The sequence below is a fragment of the Galeopterus variegatus genome, unplaced genomic scaffold (assembly GCF_000696425.1).
Source record: "Galeopterus variegatus unplaced genomic scaffold, G_variegatus-3.0.2 Scaffold1587, whole genome shotgun sequence".
In the NCBI taxonomy this organism is placed as follows: Eukaryota; Metazoa; Chordata; class Mammalia; order Dermoptera; family Cynocephalidae; genus Galeopterus; species Galeopterus variegatus.
In genome coordinates this window covers 162,864-176,970 of record NW_007727698.1, presented here as the reverse complement: position 1 = coordinate 176,970, position 14,107 = coordinate 162,864, and the positions used below count along the sequence as shown (strand labels likewise).

Genomic DNA, 14,107 nt, shown 5'->3' with positions numbered 1-14,107 from the left:
AATTTATCACCAAATAAATTACAATCAATAAATATATTTGTATTTGCAATAAAGTAAAAAAAAACCAACTTCACAACAGTGTTTTTCCATAACCCATCCAGTTTCTGCACTTTTTCTTAATACATTTTACTTCTATATAGACTAGAAATCCCACGAAATATATTCTTATTATTTTTCATCTATAATAGATTAAAATAAGAAAATATCTTTTATTTTGCTCACATAGTTGCTAATTCTGGTGCTGTACCTTCCTTTATTTGAACCCAAATTTGCATCAGGAATTATAAGTTTTCTGCCTGAAAAATTTCCTTTAATATTTTTCATTGCGTAGGTGAATTCTCTCAGCTTCTGTTTGTCTTTATTTTTAAAAGTTATATTCACAGTGTATAGAATTCTAGGTTTATAGTTTTTTGGCTTTCAGTACTTTGAAGCATTGCTCCACTGTATTTTTGGATTACATGTTTTCTGAAGAGAAACCGGCCATCATGCTTGTTTTTGTTCTTCTGTAAGGAATGTGTCTTTTTTTTCTTTTCCCTTTGGCTTCCTTTAGGATTTCATTTATCACTGGTTTTCAGTGATTGTGTGTGTGTGTGTGTGTGTGTGTGTGTTTTAATGATTTTTTGTCTCCTTGCTCTATTACTTTTAGAGAGGAGTGTATTACACTTGCTATGTGTGTCAATTGCTCCTTTAAAAATCTACCAGGTTATTTACCTTTTTTGATGTTGTATATTAGATGTATGAGGGTAATTCAAAAAGTTCATGGAAAGATTTATATTGTCTTTTAATTCTATTTTTCCATGAACTTTTTGAAGTACCTTTGAATGTACGTTCACGATTGTTATCATCTTGGTGGAATGCCCCATCTATCATTCTATATATTCCATCTTGTCCTTCTTTATCTCTACTGACAGTTTTTGTCTTAAATTCTATTTCATCTCATACTAATATTGCTACACAACCTTTCTGTTGGTTAGTATACGTCAGGTATATATTTTGCCATTCCTTTATTTTCAACCTTTCTATACAATTTTGCTTAAGCATGTCTCTTATTTACAGGTTATAACTGGATTAATTTTTAAAATTGAAATCTGAAAATATAATGTGTTTACCTTTATTTAAATTGTTGATGTAACCAGATTGCTGATGTAACCCAAGGTTATAAGCCTCTCCTTAGGGCAGTTTCACACTTGCCTTTGTCACTGATTTCATTGATTTCACTGATTTTGGATGAGATATTCACATTAATTCATTAGCTCAGTGTCCTTACCATTTTAGTCATGTGAACTGTGACCATACCTCCATGCTGCACAGGCCTGAGATTCCAATTTCTCTCAGGTGGCTTTTTTCTACCCATTGCCCAGGGGATGCAGGAAGTACTTTGACACTTCCCCACACAGATGGGCATGATTTTTCTGGCCTTGCATAACCTCCCAACTTTATATTAGTTCTACTTCTTCACATGCAGCAGGATTGTGGTCTAGACTCTTATTCCCATGTGGTTATTATAACTCAGCCCATGATAATTAAGGCCTCTATCTAGTACTGAAATGCTCTTAAGCAGTTTTAGTTTTGGTTCCTACTCAGTACTAAATTTACATTCCTTTTTTGTTTCTGGAACCTAGGGATTTTTCATTCTTGTTTTGAGCTTGGTCATATATTTATATTATAATGTTTTCCCTCATTTTCTACATTTTTTTTTGGGGGGGGGACGCAGATCCTAGATCATTTTGTGGCTTTTCATTCTGCCACAATGACTAGAAGTCAATCTCTCCTTTTACTACTTGTCTAGCAGGCTATTCTTGAGTTTATTTCTATCTCTAGCCTAAGACTCAATCAATTCTACTCTTTTATATCAGTTAGGAAGTGATTGATAAACTTGCAGCTAGACAAAAGTTTCTTCCAAAGCAGTATGAAATACGAAGGAAAATATGAGATTAATTTCAAATAATCACTCCCTATGAGATAAAATGTATATGGAAATCTCAGCACAGTGCTTGGCACATGAATATTCAATAAATGGCTGGTACTATTATTATATAAATGTGGGAAGTACCATATTACTTCCTGTAAGGCAAAAAAGAAAAGATAATTTAGGCAATCATAAAAATTTTTATGAACTTTAATCACCAAAACTTACAAACTGAAGAATAGGAATTCAATTGCTTTCTTGGATATTCAGCAGAGAATCACATTTAAAATTTAGAATCCAGTTTAAATCTATTTCCTAAATAATGCTTCTCTATTTCCAATTACGATTAATTGGAAAATTTTTTTTCTGAGTCTCAAGATTATATTTTTTTCAATGAAACCATCTAAAATGCTCATTGAAACTTCTGGACAAAATATTCAAACATATTCAGAGAACAGTCTATCTAGAATATAACATGAGAAAAGAATAAATATCTATTATTAGCTAACCCACATAAATCTAATAGGCAAGGGTTAGCACAGATAGGTGCTATATTCATGTGCCAAGATAGGTATTACTTTTAAAAAAAGATTAAACATTTTTAGAATGGGATTGATCAAAATGTTCCAATTTCATATCATGTAACAATCAAGAAAAATCATACTAAAATACTTTGGAAGGGTTCATTGAGACATCAAATTTAAGACAGTTTGGAATAAAATGACAGTATCATTTCTGTCTAGGTGGAGAATGAAAACAAAATAAGAATAACACCAAAAGCAAGAAGATATGAGCTAAAAATATAGTCCAGAGAGATGATCTCTTATAAAATCTGATTTAAACCAAATTACTCTAAGAACACCCTAACAGAACAAAACCATATTATGAAATAATTTCAGAAATGAACACAAAGTTCAAAACAGTCAACTGATAGCAAAGAAAAAAAATGCAATTTACTTTTAAGTTTTAGCTATATCTACTATCAATTAAAAATTAAATTTCCTACTTTATTCTTCTGCTAATCGAAGAGATGTACTACTACCAAAGAAACAAACTGATAAGTTCATTTATAGTTACTTTAACTTTGGGGATGATACCAAATTGATCAGTACTTTTGACATTACTAAGCTAATATAAATGACAACCAGCAACAAAAACAACTAGCTATATATCTACCTAAAGCACTTATATCACACTAGTGGTAGGTATGACACAAAAATGAAGAATCAAATAAAATAGTAATCTGCATAGAATACTGTTCCATAAAGTTTTCATAAATAATAATAATAATAATAATAATAATAATAATAAAACAGCAACATACATTGGAAGATGCTTGGCATGCCTTGTTTATTTCCTTTTGTTTGTGCAGAAGTGTTTGGCTGAGGTACAGCAACTCTACAAAGGATGAAAAAAAGATAACCAATGGTTAAAAAAGGGACTTGAATGGAAAAAAAAAACTTCTTTGGTTCTATTCAGAATTTATTTTAATTCAATAAATTTAGAAAGTATACAGGTTAAGTTTATTAAAGCAATGCATTAAATACACTCATAATTATAAAAAAAAAACCCACACATAATATAATTCAAATACTGCAATAGACTTAACTTTTCTTTTAAGGATTATTGCATAAAAGGGAACATTTAACTTTATTAAATATCAACTAAAAATGAAAATATTTTCATTCTCTGTGATGGAAACTTAAAAATTACTGCAATGGCCTAGTTTTCATTGTCAAGAATTATGGAAAACAATCTGGTCTATCTCTCGAACCTCATTTAATAGTTTTTTAATAAGCTCCATGCTGCTTCAAACATTCATGCTTTTCTTTCTGTCTGGTACAATCCTATGATCTTTTTCATTTGCCTAGTTAACTCTTATTCAGCCTTCAAAATTTAGTTCAGGCATTATTTCCAACAAAACTTCACCTAATCTCTTGTCAAGGTTAAGTGCTCCTTGTATATGCTGTTATAGCATCATGAATAAACTTCTATCACAGCATTCATCACATTATATTGAAATTACAGGTTTTTTAAGTCTGTCTCTTCCATCAGACTAAGCTCTTTACAAAGGCATAGACTTTATTTTACTTGTTTTTGTATTTCCATATAGTAGCTGCTCAATAACTGTTTACTGAACTAAAATGAATGGAGGAAAGGGGAAGCATCTTATTTTGAAGCTAAGGAGAGCCACGCTTTTACAAAGATTTCTACCTTATGGGCTTTTAGCATACTGCTGTGATGAGATTTTCTTATTGTTTCATTCCCAAAACTAAAGGCATAAATTGAAACAAATTATTATGCCACATGATATTTCTCAACTTATTTTATCAATAGATATATATGTTGTAATAGTATTCTTAATTCCAATAGTCAATTATGAGCAACCTAAAAAGAAGTAGCACTCATGAAGGACGAATGCACCATGTAACTATAAAATTCTGGAAAGTAAAAACTTTATAGTTGTAGTTTATCTATTTTTTGATTAATGAAAACATATTTCTAGAAATTAATAAACATAAAACATTAAGATAAATCTAAATAACTGGAAAATAAATAAATTACCTGTATTTTGTGATGCTTAAGCATCATGTGTATACTTTTTAAAAAGTGTGATTATAAAGTGATTTTTTTTCATCTGGAATGAATTAGAAGAAATAGTTTTTCAAACACTAGCATCGCCATTATATTATACAAATTGTTTAAAAAGTGGTTTTGTAGAGTCTCAATGGAATACATAAATCGTTCATTTGTATGATATAAATGTCTTAAAGGTGAGGGGCTAAATGACAGAAGTAGTATTATACAATGTCTTTGAGTACCAACTGAGGGAATTAAAAAAAGAGAGACAAAAAAAATGAAAAATGAAGACTAGAAGGTAACAGGTTAGAAAGGGTAAAGAGGGCTTAAAAAAGGGAAGATAAAGATGCATATGATATGTATTATAAAAATTATGTCAGAGGCTATAAGTCGTACTCTAACATTGCCTTTATTACCAATTTATTGACTTCAGATAAAAATCATATAGATTATATTGTATGTCATTCCCTCATCTATAACAGGATTATAGTTAATATTATTATAGTTGTATAAAGTGTCTTTCATGCAAAGACATTAAAAATACTTAATACACACATATAAATCCTATATATAATCCTTTGTGAACCTACGTATAAATATGAGATAATTATACTCTCCTCTCTCACAGGGAAGTTGAGGATCAAATGAGGTAATGTAAGTCATCTTGCTTTGTATATTTAAATGCTCTATACAGTAAGGTGAATAAATATTTTCAAAGTCTTCTGCCTAAGATAAGCAGAAGACATTATACAAAAAGGACAAGAATATAAAGTTTTTTGTATGAAGTTGGTAATACAAGCAAACTAGAAACAGTTTATAATGATAAAAATGCTAATGTCTTTTTAGATCATTAATTCAAATCAGCAAATACTTTTCAGGAAACAGCCATTACTTAAAAATCTTTTTTTTTTTTCCTTTTTGTCTTTTTTTGTGACCGGCAACGGATCGCAACCCTCAGTGTCGCGCCCGTACCGTACCGGACCGGGACCGGCAACGGGATCGCAAACCTCGGTTTTGCGCCCGCACCTCGCTCAGCCAGTGAGCGGGAACTGGTCTGTATGTGGGATCCGAACCCTCAGCGGGAGCGCCGCCGCGCTCCCAAGCGGTGCACTGTAGCAGTGCGCCACCGGGCCGGCCCCCTTAAAAATCTTTCCTATGGTGCCTTCCCCTTTTCTTAGGAGAAGATACTGAAGATATTTTTTAAAAATAATTTTTAATGATTCATCTAACTTTGGTGTGCTTCACTTTCTCTGTTTATGGAGTAAATACTACCGACAGAATGAAATGAAGAGGTTTTAATGTCCCATTTATTACATTTTATTTCTTCATTGCTAATTTTTCAGTGAGTTGATGGATTTCAGCTGCATTTTAAAAGCTAACAGAGAGCACCTGGAATCCCTTAAGTTGACTATCTACAATCTGAATTAAAATGTTGGTTCACACAAGCTCTTAAATAGTTATACTGGCTGTTATTGTACCAACAGGTAATCTACACATTGGAGTTAAAAGGCCATGTTTCAAAATACTATGATTAATATGTTCAAGAAAACAGAGGAAAAGATGGACAAGGAAATTCCAAGTGTTTTTTGAAACTCTCTGCCAGGAACCAGGGACAAATATAAAGTATATTTTTTACTGCACCACAGTTCTTAAGTTCATCTACTCTGCTTTTCAATTCTAGGAAGCCAACTTGATTCTTCTTTTAGATGTTCTCTTTTGAAATTCTCTATTTATTTATACATATTCTCTCTCTCTCTCTGTCTCTCTCTCACACACACACAAATATGAATAAAACAGAATAGAGTGTAAGAAACATTTGCTCACAGTTAGAAGTGCTAACGTGTAATTGGAATCACAGAGAGAGAAGATAATGGGGAAGAAAAAATATTTGAAGAGACAATAGCTGATAATGTTCCAAAACTGATGAAAGACATAAATTTACAGATTCAAGAAGCTCAGCAATCCCAAAGTAGTATAAAACAAAGAAAGCCACTTCTCAGCACATCCTATTTAAAGTGTTGAAAATTAAATACAGTAAGAATCTTAAAAGCACTTAGAGAAAAAGGATACAATACTTTTGAAGGAGCAATTATAAGACATTCACCTGACTTCTTAACAAGAACAGTAGATACAATAAAACAGTAGAATTACACATTTAAAGTGCTGAAAGTAAAAAACAACACATGACCCTGTAACCTGGAATTCTGTATACTGTTAAAATATCTTTTAGAAATGAAGATATTTTCAGACAGACAAAAACTGAATCTGTCATCAGCAAGCCACATTAAAAAGAAATGCTGAGGGGAATTCTTCAGTCATGGAAAATAATCTCAGAGAGAAGCATGGAAATACAAGGTAGAAATGAAGAGCACATAAAGAAATTAATATGTGGATGAATATAAATGAATACTAACCATACAATACTAATCATGTCTCATAGAGTTTAAAATATATATAGAATTAAAATGTAAGATAAAAGTAATAAAATGGCAATAAATGAAGTTGAAGTGTTCTAAGGTTCCAGTATTATCAGGAAAATGATATAATTTGTATTTATAATAAGTCAGGTATTCATGTTTGAAGGTAACCACCAAATAATATGGGTAACCACAAATTATGTAACTATCAAAATAAAAGAGGGGAAATTGAATAATGAAAACTATTTGATTAAACATACAGTATGAATATTGATATAAACAGAACTATATCATTAATACCATTGAATGTAAATGGTATAAATAAGTAAAAGACTAAGATTATCAGATCAGATTAAAAAAACAACTATATATTGCTTAAAAGAGACAACTTTAAATATAAAGACAGAAAGAAGTTCAAAGTAAGAGGTTCAAAGTAAATGAAAAATATATGCCATACAAAACTTAATCAAAAGAAAATTTGCATAGGTATACTAGTATTAGACAAAGTAGACTTTAAAGCAGAAAAAATTGGGAGAGAGAAAAAAAGAACATTTCATAATAACAAAAGGGTCAATGTATCACAGAGATATCACAATCCTAAATCTGTATTCACTCAGTAACACGACTTCAAAATATATGAAGCAAAAATTTACAGAACTGAAAGGAGAAATACATCTACAATCACAGTGGAAATTTTTAACACACCTGTCTCAATTAGCTGATGGAAAAAACAGACAAAAATCAGTAAGTATATAAAAAATATGGTCAACACAATTAACATAATTGAACCTAATTGACATGTATTGAATAGTACACACAATAATTACAGAATTAAAACTTTTTTTCAGGTACATATGAAGGATTTACCAAAATTGATCATATGTTTGCCTGAAGAAAGTCTTTTAACAAATTTCAGAAAATGAAAATCATTCAGAATATTTTCTCTCTCCAGAGTGGAGATAAGTTGAAAAAATAACAAAAAGGTAACTAGAAAATCCTCATGAAATTAAAAAATATACTTCACAATAACCTATGAGTCAAAGAAGAATCACACTGGAAACTAAAATAGTGTTTTTAACTGACTGAGAATAAAGTAGAATGCAGATAAAGTAGTACGCAGTACTTAGAGAAAAATTTATCGCATTAAATGCATATATTAGAAAAGAAGAACCAAAAATCAATAATTTAAGAATCTAGCTTAAGTAGCTAAGAAAAGTACAGGATGACTGATCCAGGGGGAAAACAAAAAAGACCCCAAACACAAAACTATGAGTACCAGGAACAAAAAATAGCACATCATTATAGATTTTACAAAAAGATGAAAAACAATAAAAACACTACTATAAACAACTTTACATCAATAAATATTACAATTTAGATGTGAATGTCAAATACTTTGAAAAACAATACTGCCAGAGGGAGAAATAGAAAACATGAATATTCCAAAATCTATTAGAGAAATTGAGTCCCTTATTCAAAACGCTCCCTCAAAGGAAACCTCTGACCCAGATGGTTTCACTGGAGATTCTATCTAAACATTTGGAAATAACACAAATTTTACACATTCTCTTCCCAATTCTTTTTAACGAGACCAGCATAAACTTGATATATAACCCTGACAAGGGTATTACAAGAGAGAAAATCTATGTAATAAACATGAATGCAAAAATGCTAAACAAAATATCACAAAATCAAATCTACTAATATATGAGTATGACAAGGATAATACATCATAAACAAGTAAAATTAATGATAGAAATCCGTGGATGATTTAACATTCAAGAAATTAATCAACAATTAACTACATGAGAAGAACAAAAGGTAAAAAATAGTAAGTCAATAGACTCAATATAAACATCTGGCAAAATTCAACTCACATTTATGAGAAAAATGAAGCAAATTAGGATTAGAAGAAAATTTACTTAACCTGATATAAATTATTCACCAAATTCCTCAATGGTGAAATCTTAAGAAATTTTCTTCTGAGATCAAAACTGTACATGGATTCTCCCTGCCACAATTCTATTCATCATTGTACTGGAGGACTTAACCAGTATAATAATGTAAGAAAAACAAATAAAAAGCAAAAATAATTGAAAAGGAAGAAGTAAACTGCCATTACTTGCAGAATACATGATTTGTATAGAGAACATAAAAAAATTAAAAAACAGAGAAAAAAACTGTACAAACTTTTAGATATAATATCATAATGACCTAGGCATAATATGACCTTATATCTAGCACTCTTAATAAATTCACTTATTTACAACCAAAAACTGTCGCCCAATTGGGCACAGCTACTATAAAAGACTGGAGATAAAAAAAAAAAATCTTAAAATCAGAAATGATTCTGCATTCTAACTGCTTTATGAGTGTCCGGGGTTTCCTGACACTTTAAAGAAACCAAAACTGATAATCATATACATAATAGATGAAGTTTATGTAGGAAAGACCCATGCTCAAACAATTGGTAAACAAATGTAAGCTATAATGTTTTAAATTAAAATAAAATATTTAAATAAAATTAAAATGCTTATTTTTAAAATAATTCCCTGTTTTAAACTCATTTTCAATTAGCCCATGCTGAGTATGGCATATAAAATATGGGTTAAATGTGTTCCCCCAAATTCATATGTTGAAGTCCTAACCCTGAATACCTCAGAATGTAACCTTATTTGAATACAGTGTCATTGGAGATGTAATTAGTTGAGTTAACAACTAGTTAAGTCAACTAGTTAAGTCGTACTACAATATGGTGGACTCCTAGTCTAATATAACTGGTATCCTTATAAAAAATGAAAATTTGGGTACAGATAAGCACACAGGGAAAACTCCATGTGAAGGCAAAGGGTTGAAGATAAGGGTGATGCTTCTTCAAGCCAAGGACCAACAATGATTACCAGAAAACCACCAGATGCTAAGGGAGAGGCATGGAACAAATTCTTCCTCACAGCCCTCAGTAGGAACCAGCCCTGCTGATACCTTGATCTTTGGCTTCTAGTCTCCAGAACTGTAAAACAATAAATTGCTATTCTTTAAGCCACCCAGTTAGTGGTACTTTGTTACAGCAGCCCTAGCAAATTAAAACATATTTTGGTACTGGGAAGTGGGATGCTGCTGTAACAAATACCTTGAAATGTGGAGGTGGCTTTGGAATTGGGTATTGAGTGGAAGCTGAAAGAGTTTTGAGATGTACAATAGAAAAGGCCTAGATTTCCTTGAGGAGACTACTGGTAGAAATATGAACTTTAAAGGAAAATCTGGTGGGGGCTCAGAAAAAAAAAGAGGAGAGCTATAGAGAGAGCTTCTATCATCTCAGACAATACATATATCATCATGAACAGAATGTGGCTAAAAATATGAATATAAAAGGTGCTTCTGGTGAGGTTTCAGACAAAAATGAGAAATGTGCTACTGGAAAGGTGACCCTTGTTATAAAGTGGCAGACGGCTGAGCCGAATTGTGTTCTGTTAGATGTAAAGTTGAACTTGTAAGCAATGAACCTGGATATTTAGCTGATGAGAATTCTAAGTAGAGTGTCGAAGGCACGGACTACTCTCTCTGTGTTGCTTATAGTAAAATATGAGAGGAGAAACATCAATTGAAGAGGGAATTGTTAACCAGAATGTGAAGATTTGGAATTCTCAGCCTATCTGTATTAAGTCTGTTTTGTGTTGCTTATGACAAAATACTTGGAACTGGGTGATTTATAAAGAAAAAATAACATTTATTGCTTACAGTTTCTGAGGCTGGGAAGTCCAAAGTCCATCTGGTGGTGGCGACAGTGACTCAGGGGTCTCACGTTGCAAGGTGGTGGAAGCAGAGAGAGCAGAGAGAGCAGAGAGACTCTCTTCTTTTAAAGCCTTCAGAACCACGTCCCTCACCACCATTTTTAATCCATTCATTACTGCACATCCTACAACCCAATCACCCCTTCAAGGCCCCTATATTCGGATATTAGCGAGTTTCCACCCTGTTAACAATTATCATATTAGAAGTTTCCACCCTGTTAACAGCCACAGTGGGGGCTAAGTTTCTAATACATAAAACTTGGGAGATACAATTCAAGCTTCACTGAGTTTCGGGGGGACATAATTCAATCCACTACACTATCCATATTGTAAAAAATGAGAAAGATTGCTCCATAGAGAGCATCAAAGGTGTAGCTGGACAACCATTTGCTCGAGAGATGAGGCTTGTGACTTATGGATCCAATCAACCATCAAAGCAGAAGGGCTGCCAGCTTGGACTGAAGGGGACAGAGATGAAATAAAATGAAGGAAAGCTGTCAGACTTCTGAGATTCTACAGGCAGGAAATGAGCTGACAGAGATATCTGGCTGCAAACAGGTATTATTTTTCATGAAAAGGGAAGAATGACCCTGAAGGTCAAGCCACTTCCTTGATTCCAGAAGGCAGGCCCACCTTTCCAATTCCAGAGGGTGAGGCTATCTTTTTGGCTCCAGAGTGTGGGGCCACGACCCAGGGCTGACAGAGTGGGGCTGCGACTTTGGACAGAGGACACAGCATCAAGCCAGAGAGGATAATACTGAGCCTTAAAATCTAACTGAATTTGCCCTGCTAGGTTTGAAGTTGCTTGTGACCTGTCATACCCTTGCCCCTTCCAATTTCTCCCTTTCAGGATGGGAATGTCTAACCTATGCCTGTCCTTTCATTGTATTTTGGACAGATAACTTGTTGTCTGATTTCAAAGGTTTACAGATGGAGAAAAATTTTGCCCCAAGATGAATCAGCCTGAGTCTCATCCATACGTGATTTAGATAAGATTTAGATGAGATTTTGGAGTAGACTTGATGCTGGTATGTTTTAAGACTTTTGGGGATGTTGTGATGGGATAAATGTATTTTGCAAGTGAGAATAATATGAATTTGGGGAGCCAGATGGCTGACTGTTACAGGTTGATGATGAAGTTCACATGCTTAAGTCTTAACCCTCAGTACCTCAAAATATGACTTTATTTGGAAATAGGTTGCAGACATAACTGGTTAAGATGAGGTCATATGGAGTAGGATGGGCCCCTAATCCAATATGACTGGTGTCCTTATATAAAGGGGAAATTCGGACACAGACAAAAACACAGGGAGAACTCCATGTGAGGATGAAGGCAGAGGTGGGGTGATGCTTCTACAAGTCAAGAAATGCCAAAGATTGCCAGAAATCCAGCAGAAGCTAGGTGAAAATCAGGGAACAGATTCTTCCTCACAGTCCTCAGAAGGAACCAACCTTGTCGACACCTTGATCTTGGAACTCTAGCCTCCAGAACTGTGAGACAATGAATTTCTGTGTTTAAGCCACTCATTTGTGGTACTTTGTTATGGCAGCCCTAGCAAACTAATACAGCTATTATCATAATTGCTTATTTTATAGGGTAGAGATGAATCAAAAGATAAAACATGCTTTGCGTATACTGTACTTAATACAAATGACTTACGGTTTAGCATATGGGCCTTGAAGAATTATTTTTTTCTTGCTTGGACACAAACATGCAGATGTAGCTTGAAAACACTGAGAACTCATAGGCCTGTCATCTTGATGCTGTTGACCATCTCTTTTCTGACTTTCACTTTCTCTTCTAGCTGCTTGGGATGTGGAGGGTTGGTTAGCATTCTAAACCAACAATTCAGAGAAAACATTTTAGATTAATTCACAAAAATTATTTCTCGCTTAAAAGACTATAATTTTAGTTTACCCATTTTTCATAATCTTAACATTGTGGCAAAACTTTGCAATCTTAACAGTGCTTTTATAAAGATGATTAAATCTACCTATTAAAATATTTTTTAAAAGGAAGATAAAGTCTTCCTTATACCAGTATAACTGAAAAATTGGATAAAATATTTATTTTTGTATGAATAGTAATAATCCTAGACACAGTTTGTAAAAAATAAACTCGTGGAAAAAAACCAACTTATTTGTCTTGATTGTGCCTAGATTCCAGAATTGGCCTCTTCTATTAGACCATTTATCCTATAAGAGTTATTGCTGTCTCTTATAGAACGTGGGTGAAACTACCATGTCAGATATAAAGGTAAAAACTTCCTGAGGAAGCTTTCCTGTAGTTCTAGCCTGGACAAAAGACAGGAAAACAATGTAGTCATATATGCTACCCGGAAGTTTAAGACAATCATGATAAGCTAAAATTATGCAGAAAGAAAAACAAGATGCCAAGTTTTAAGGGTTTTGGGAAATAACAGAGGCTGCAGCTATTACCTTAGTCTGCTCCAAAATAAATGACAGAAAAAAGAAACAAACAAAAAACTAAAATGTATTTTTTCTCTTAGGTTTATATCATTAAAAGTCAATACATGTATGTTCTGAATAAAATGTACAAGGTACAGTTGTAATTATGATCACAGTGCTTTCTGAGATATACTATTAATTCTCTGGCACCATACCCGGAGTGTTTCTGATGCTGAGGCACTTTCAGTTGCACCACTAGGGGGAATATACTTTATAACAGTAATTATCCCCTGAATTGCAATGCGCTTTTGTTCCCTATACTGCAAGCCTTCAATCTCCTTCCTCACTTCACTTAGAGCTGTCAAGAGCGACTCAACTGCAAAAGAGTAATTCCAAGGAAAATGTAAGTTTTAAAGAACTGAAATGATAAAAATAAGAATTAGATTTGCAATGTAATTTCACAACATGAAATTATAAACTTGTAACATTAACTTAAAACTTCATTTTGTGAGACTTTGCTTATATTTGGCATCCCCTTATGTAATTTTTGTAAAATAGGCAAAATACACTTATCAGTTAAATTGTGATACAGGCTTCCAGTCTGGAGTCTTCATTTGCAACAGAAATTTTGCATACGGAATATAAATTATATATCATATTTCAAACTATAAAGTGTTACCTAGCCACTGCATAGAAAAACACATTTTAATTATTTCAACCACATTTTACATATTGCTAGCATTATGATGTACAAGAGGATGCCAATATTTAGATGACAACAGTTTGGCATTTCAACGTTTCTCTCTCTTTTTTTTTTTTTTTGTCTTTTTCCGTGTCCGGCAATGGATCGCAACCCTCAGTGTTGCCCCCGTACTGGACCGGGACCGGCAACGGGATCGCAACCCTCGGTGTTGCTCTGCACCTCGCTCAGCCAGTGAGCGGGAACTGGTCTGTATGTGGGATCCGAACCCTTGGCGGGAGCGCCACCACGCTCCCAAGCG

The 14,107-nt window shown here is 33.2% G+C and overlaps 1 protein-coding gene across 1 annotated transcript in view; it reads right to left on the bottom strand.

Annotated features, from left to right (window-relative positions):
- LOC103594608 (chromosome unknown open reading frame, human CXorf57) overlaps positions 1-14,107 on the bottom strand; it is a 66,948-nt gene that overhangs the window by 27,115 nt on the left and 25,726 nt on the right. The window contains exons 9-11 of the mRNA XM_008577844.1: positions 13,322-13,482; positions 12,358-12,533; positions 3,234-3,307 (exon numbers count right to left, since the gene is read on the bottom strand). Of these exons, the coding sequence (XP_008576066.1) occupies positions 3,234-3,307; positions 12,358-12,533; positions 13,322-13,482 (411 nt within the window). The remainder of the gene's footprint in view (positions 1-3,233; positions 3,308-12,357; positions 12,534-13,321; positions 13,483-14,107) is intronic.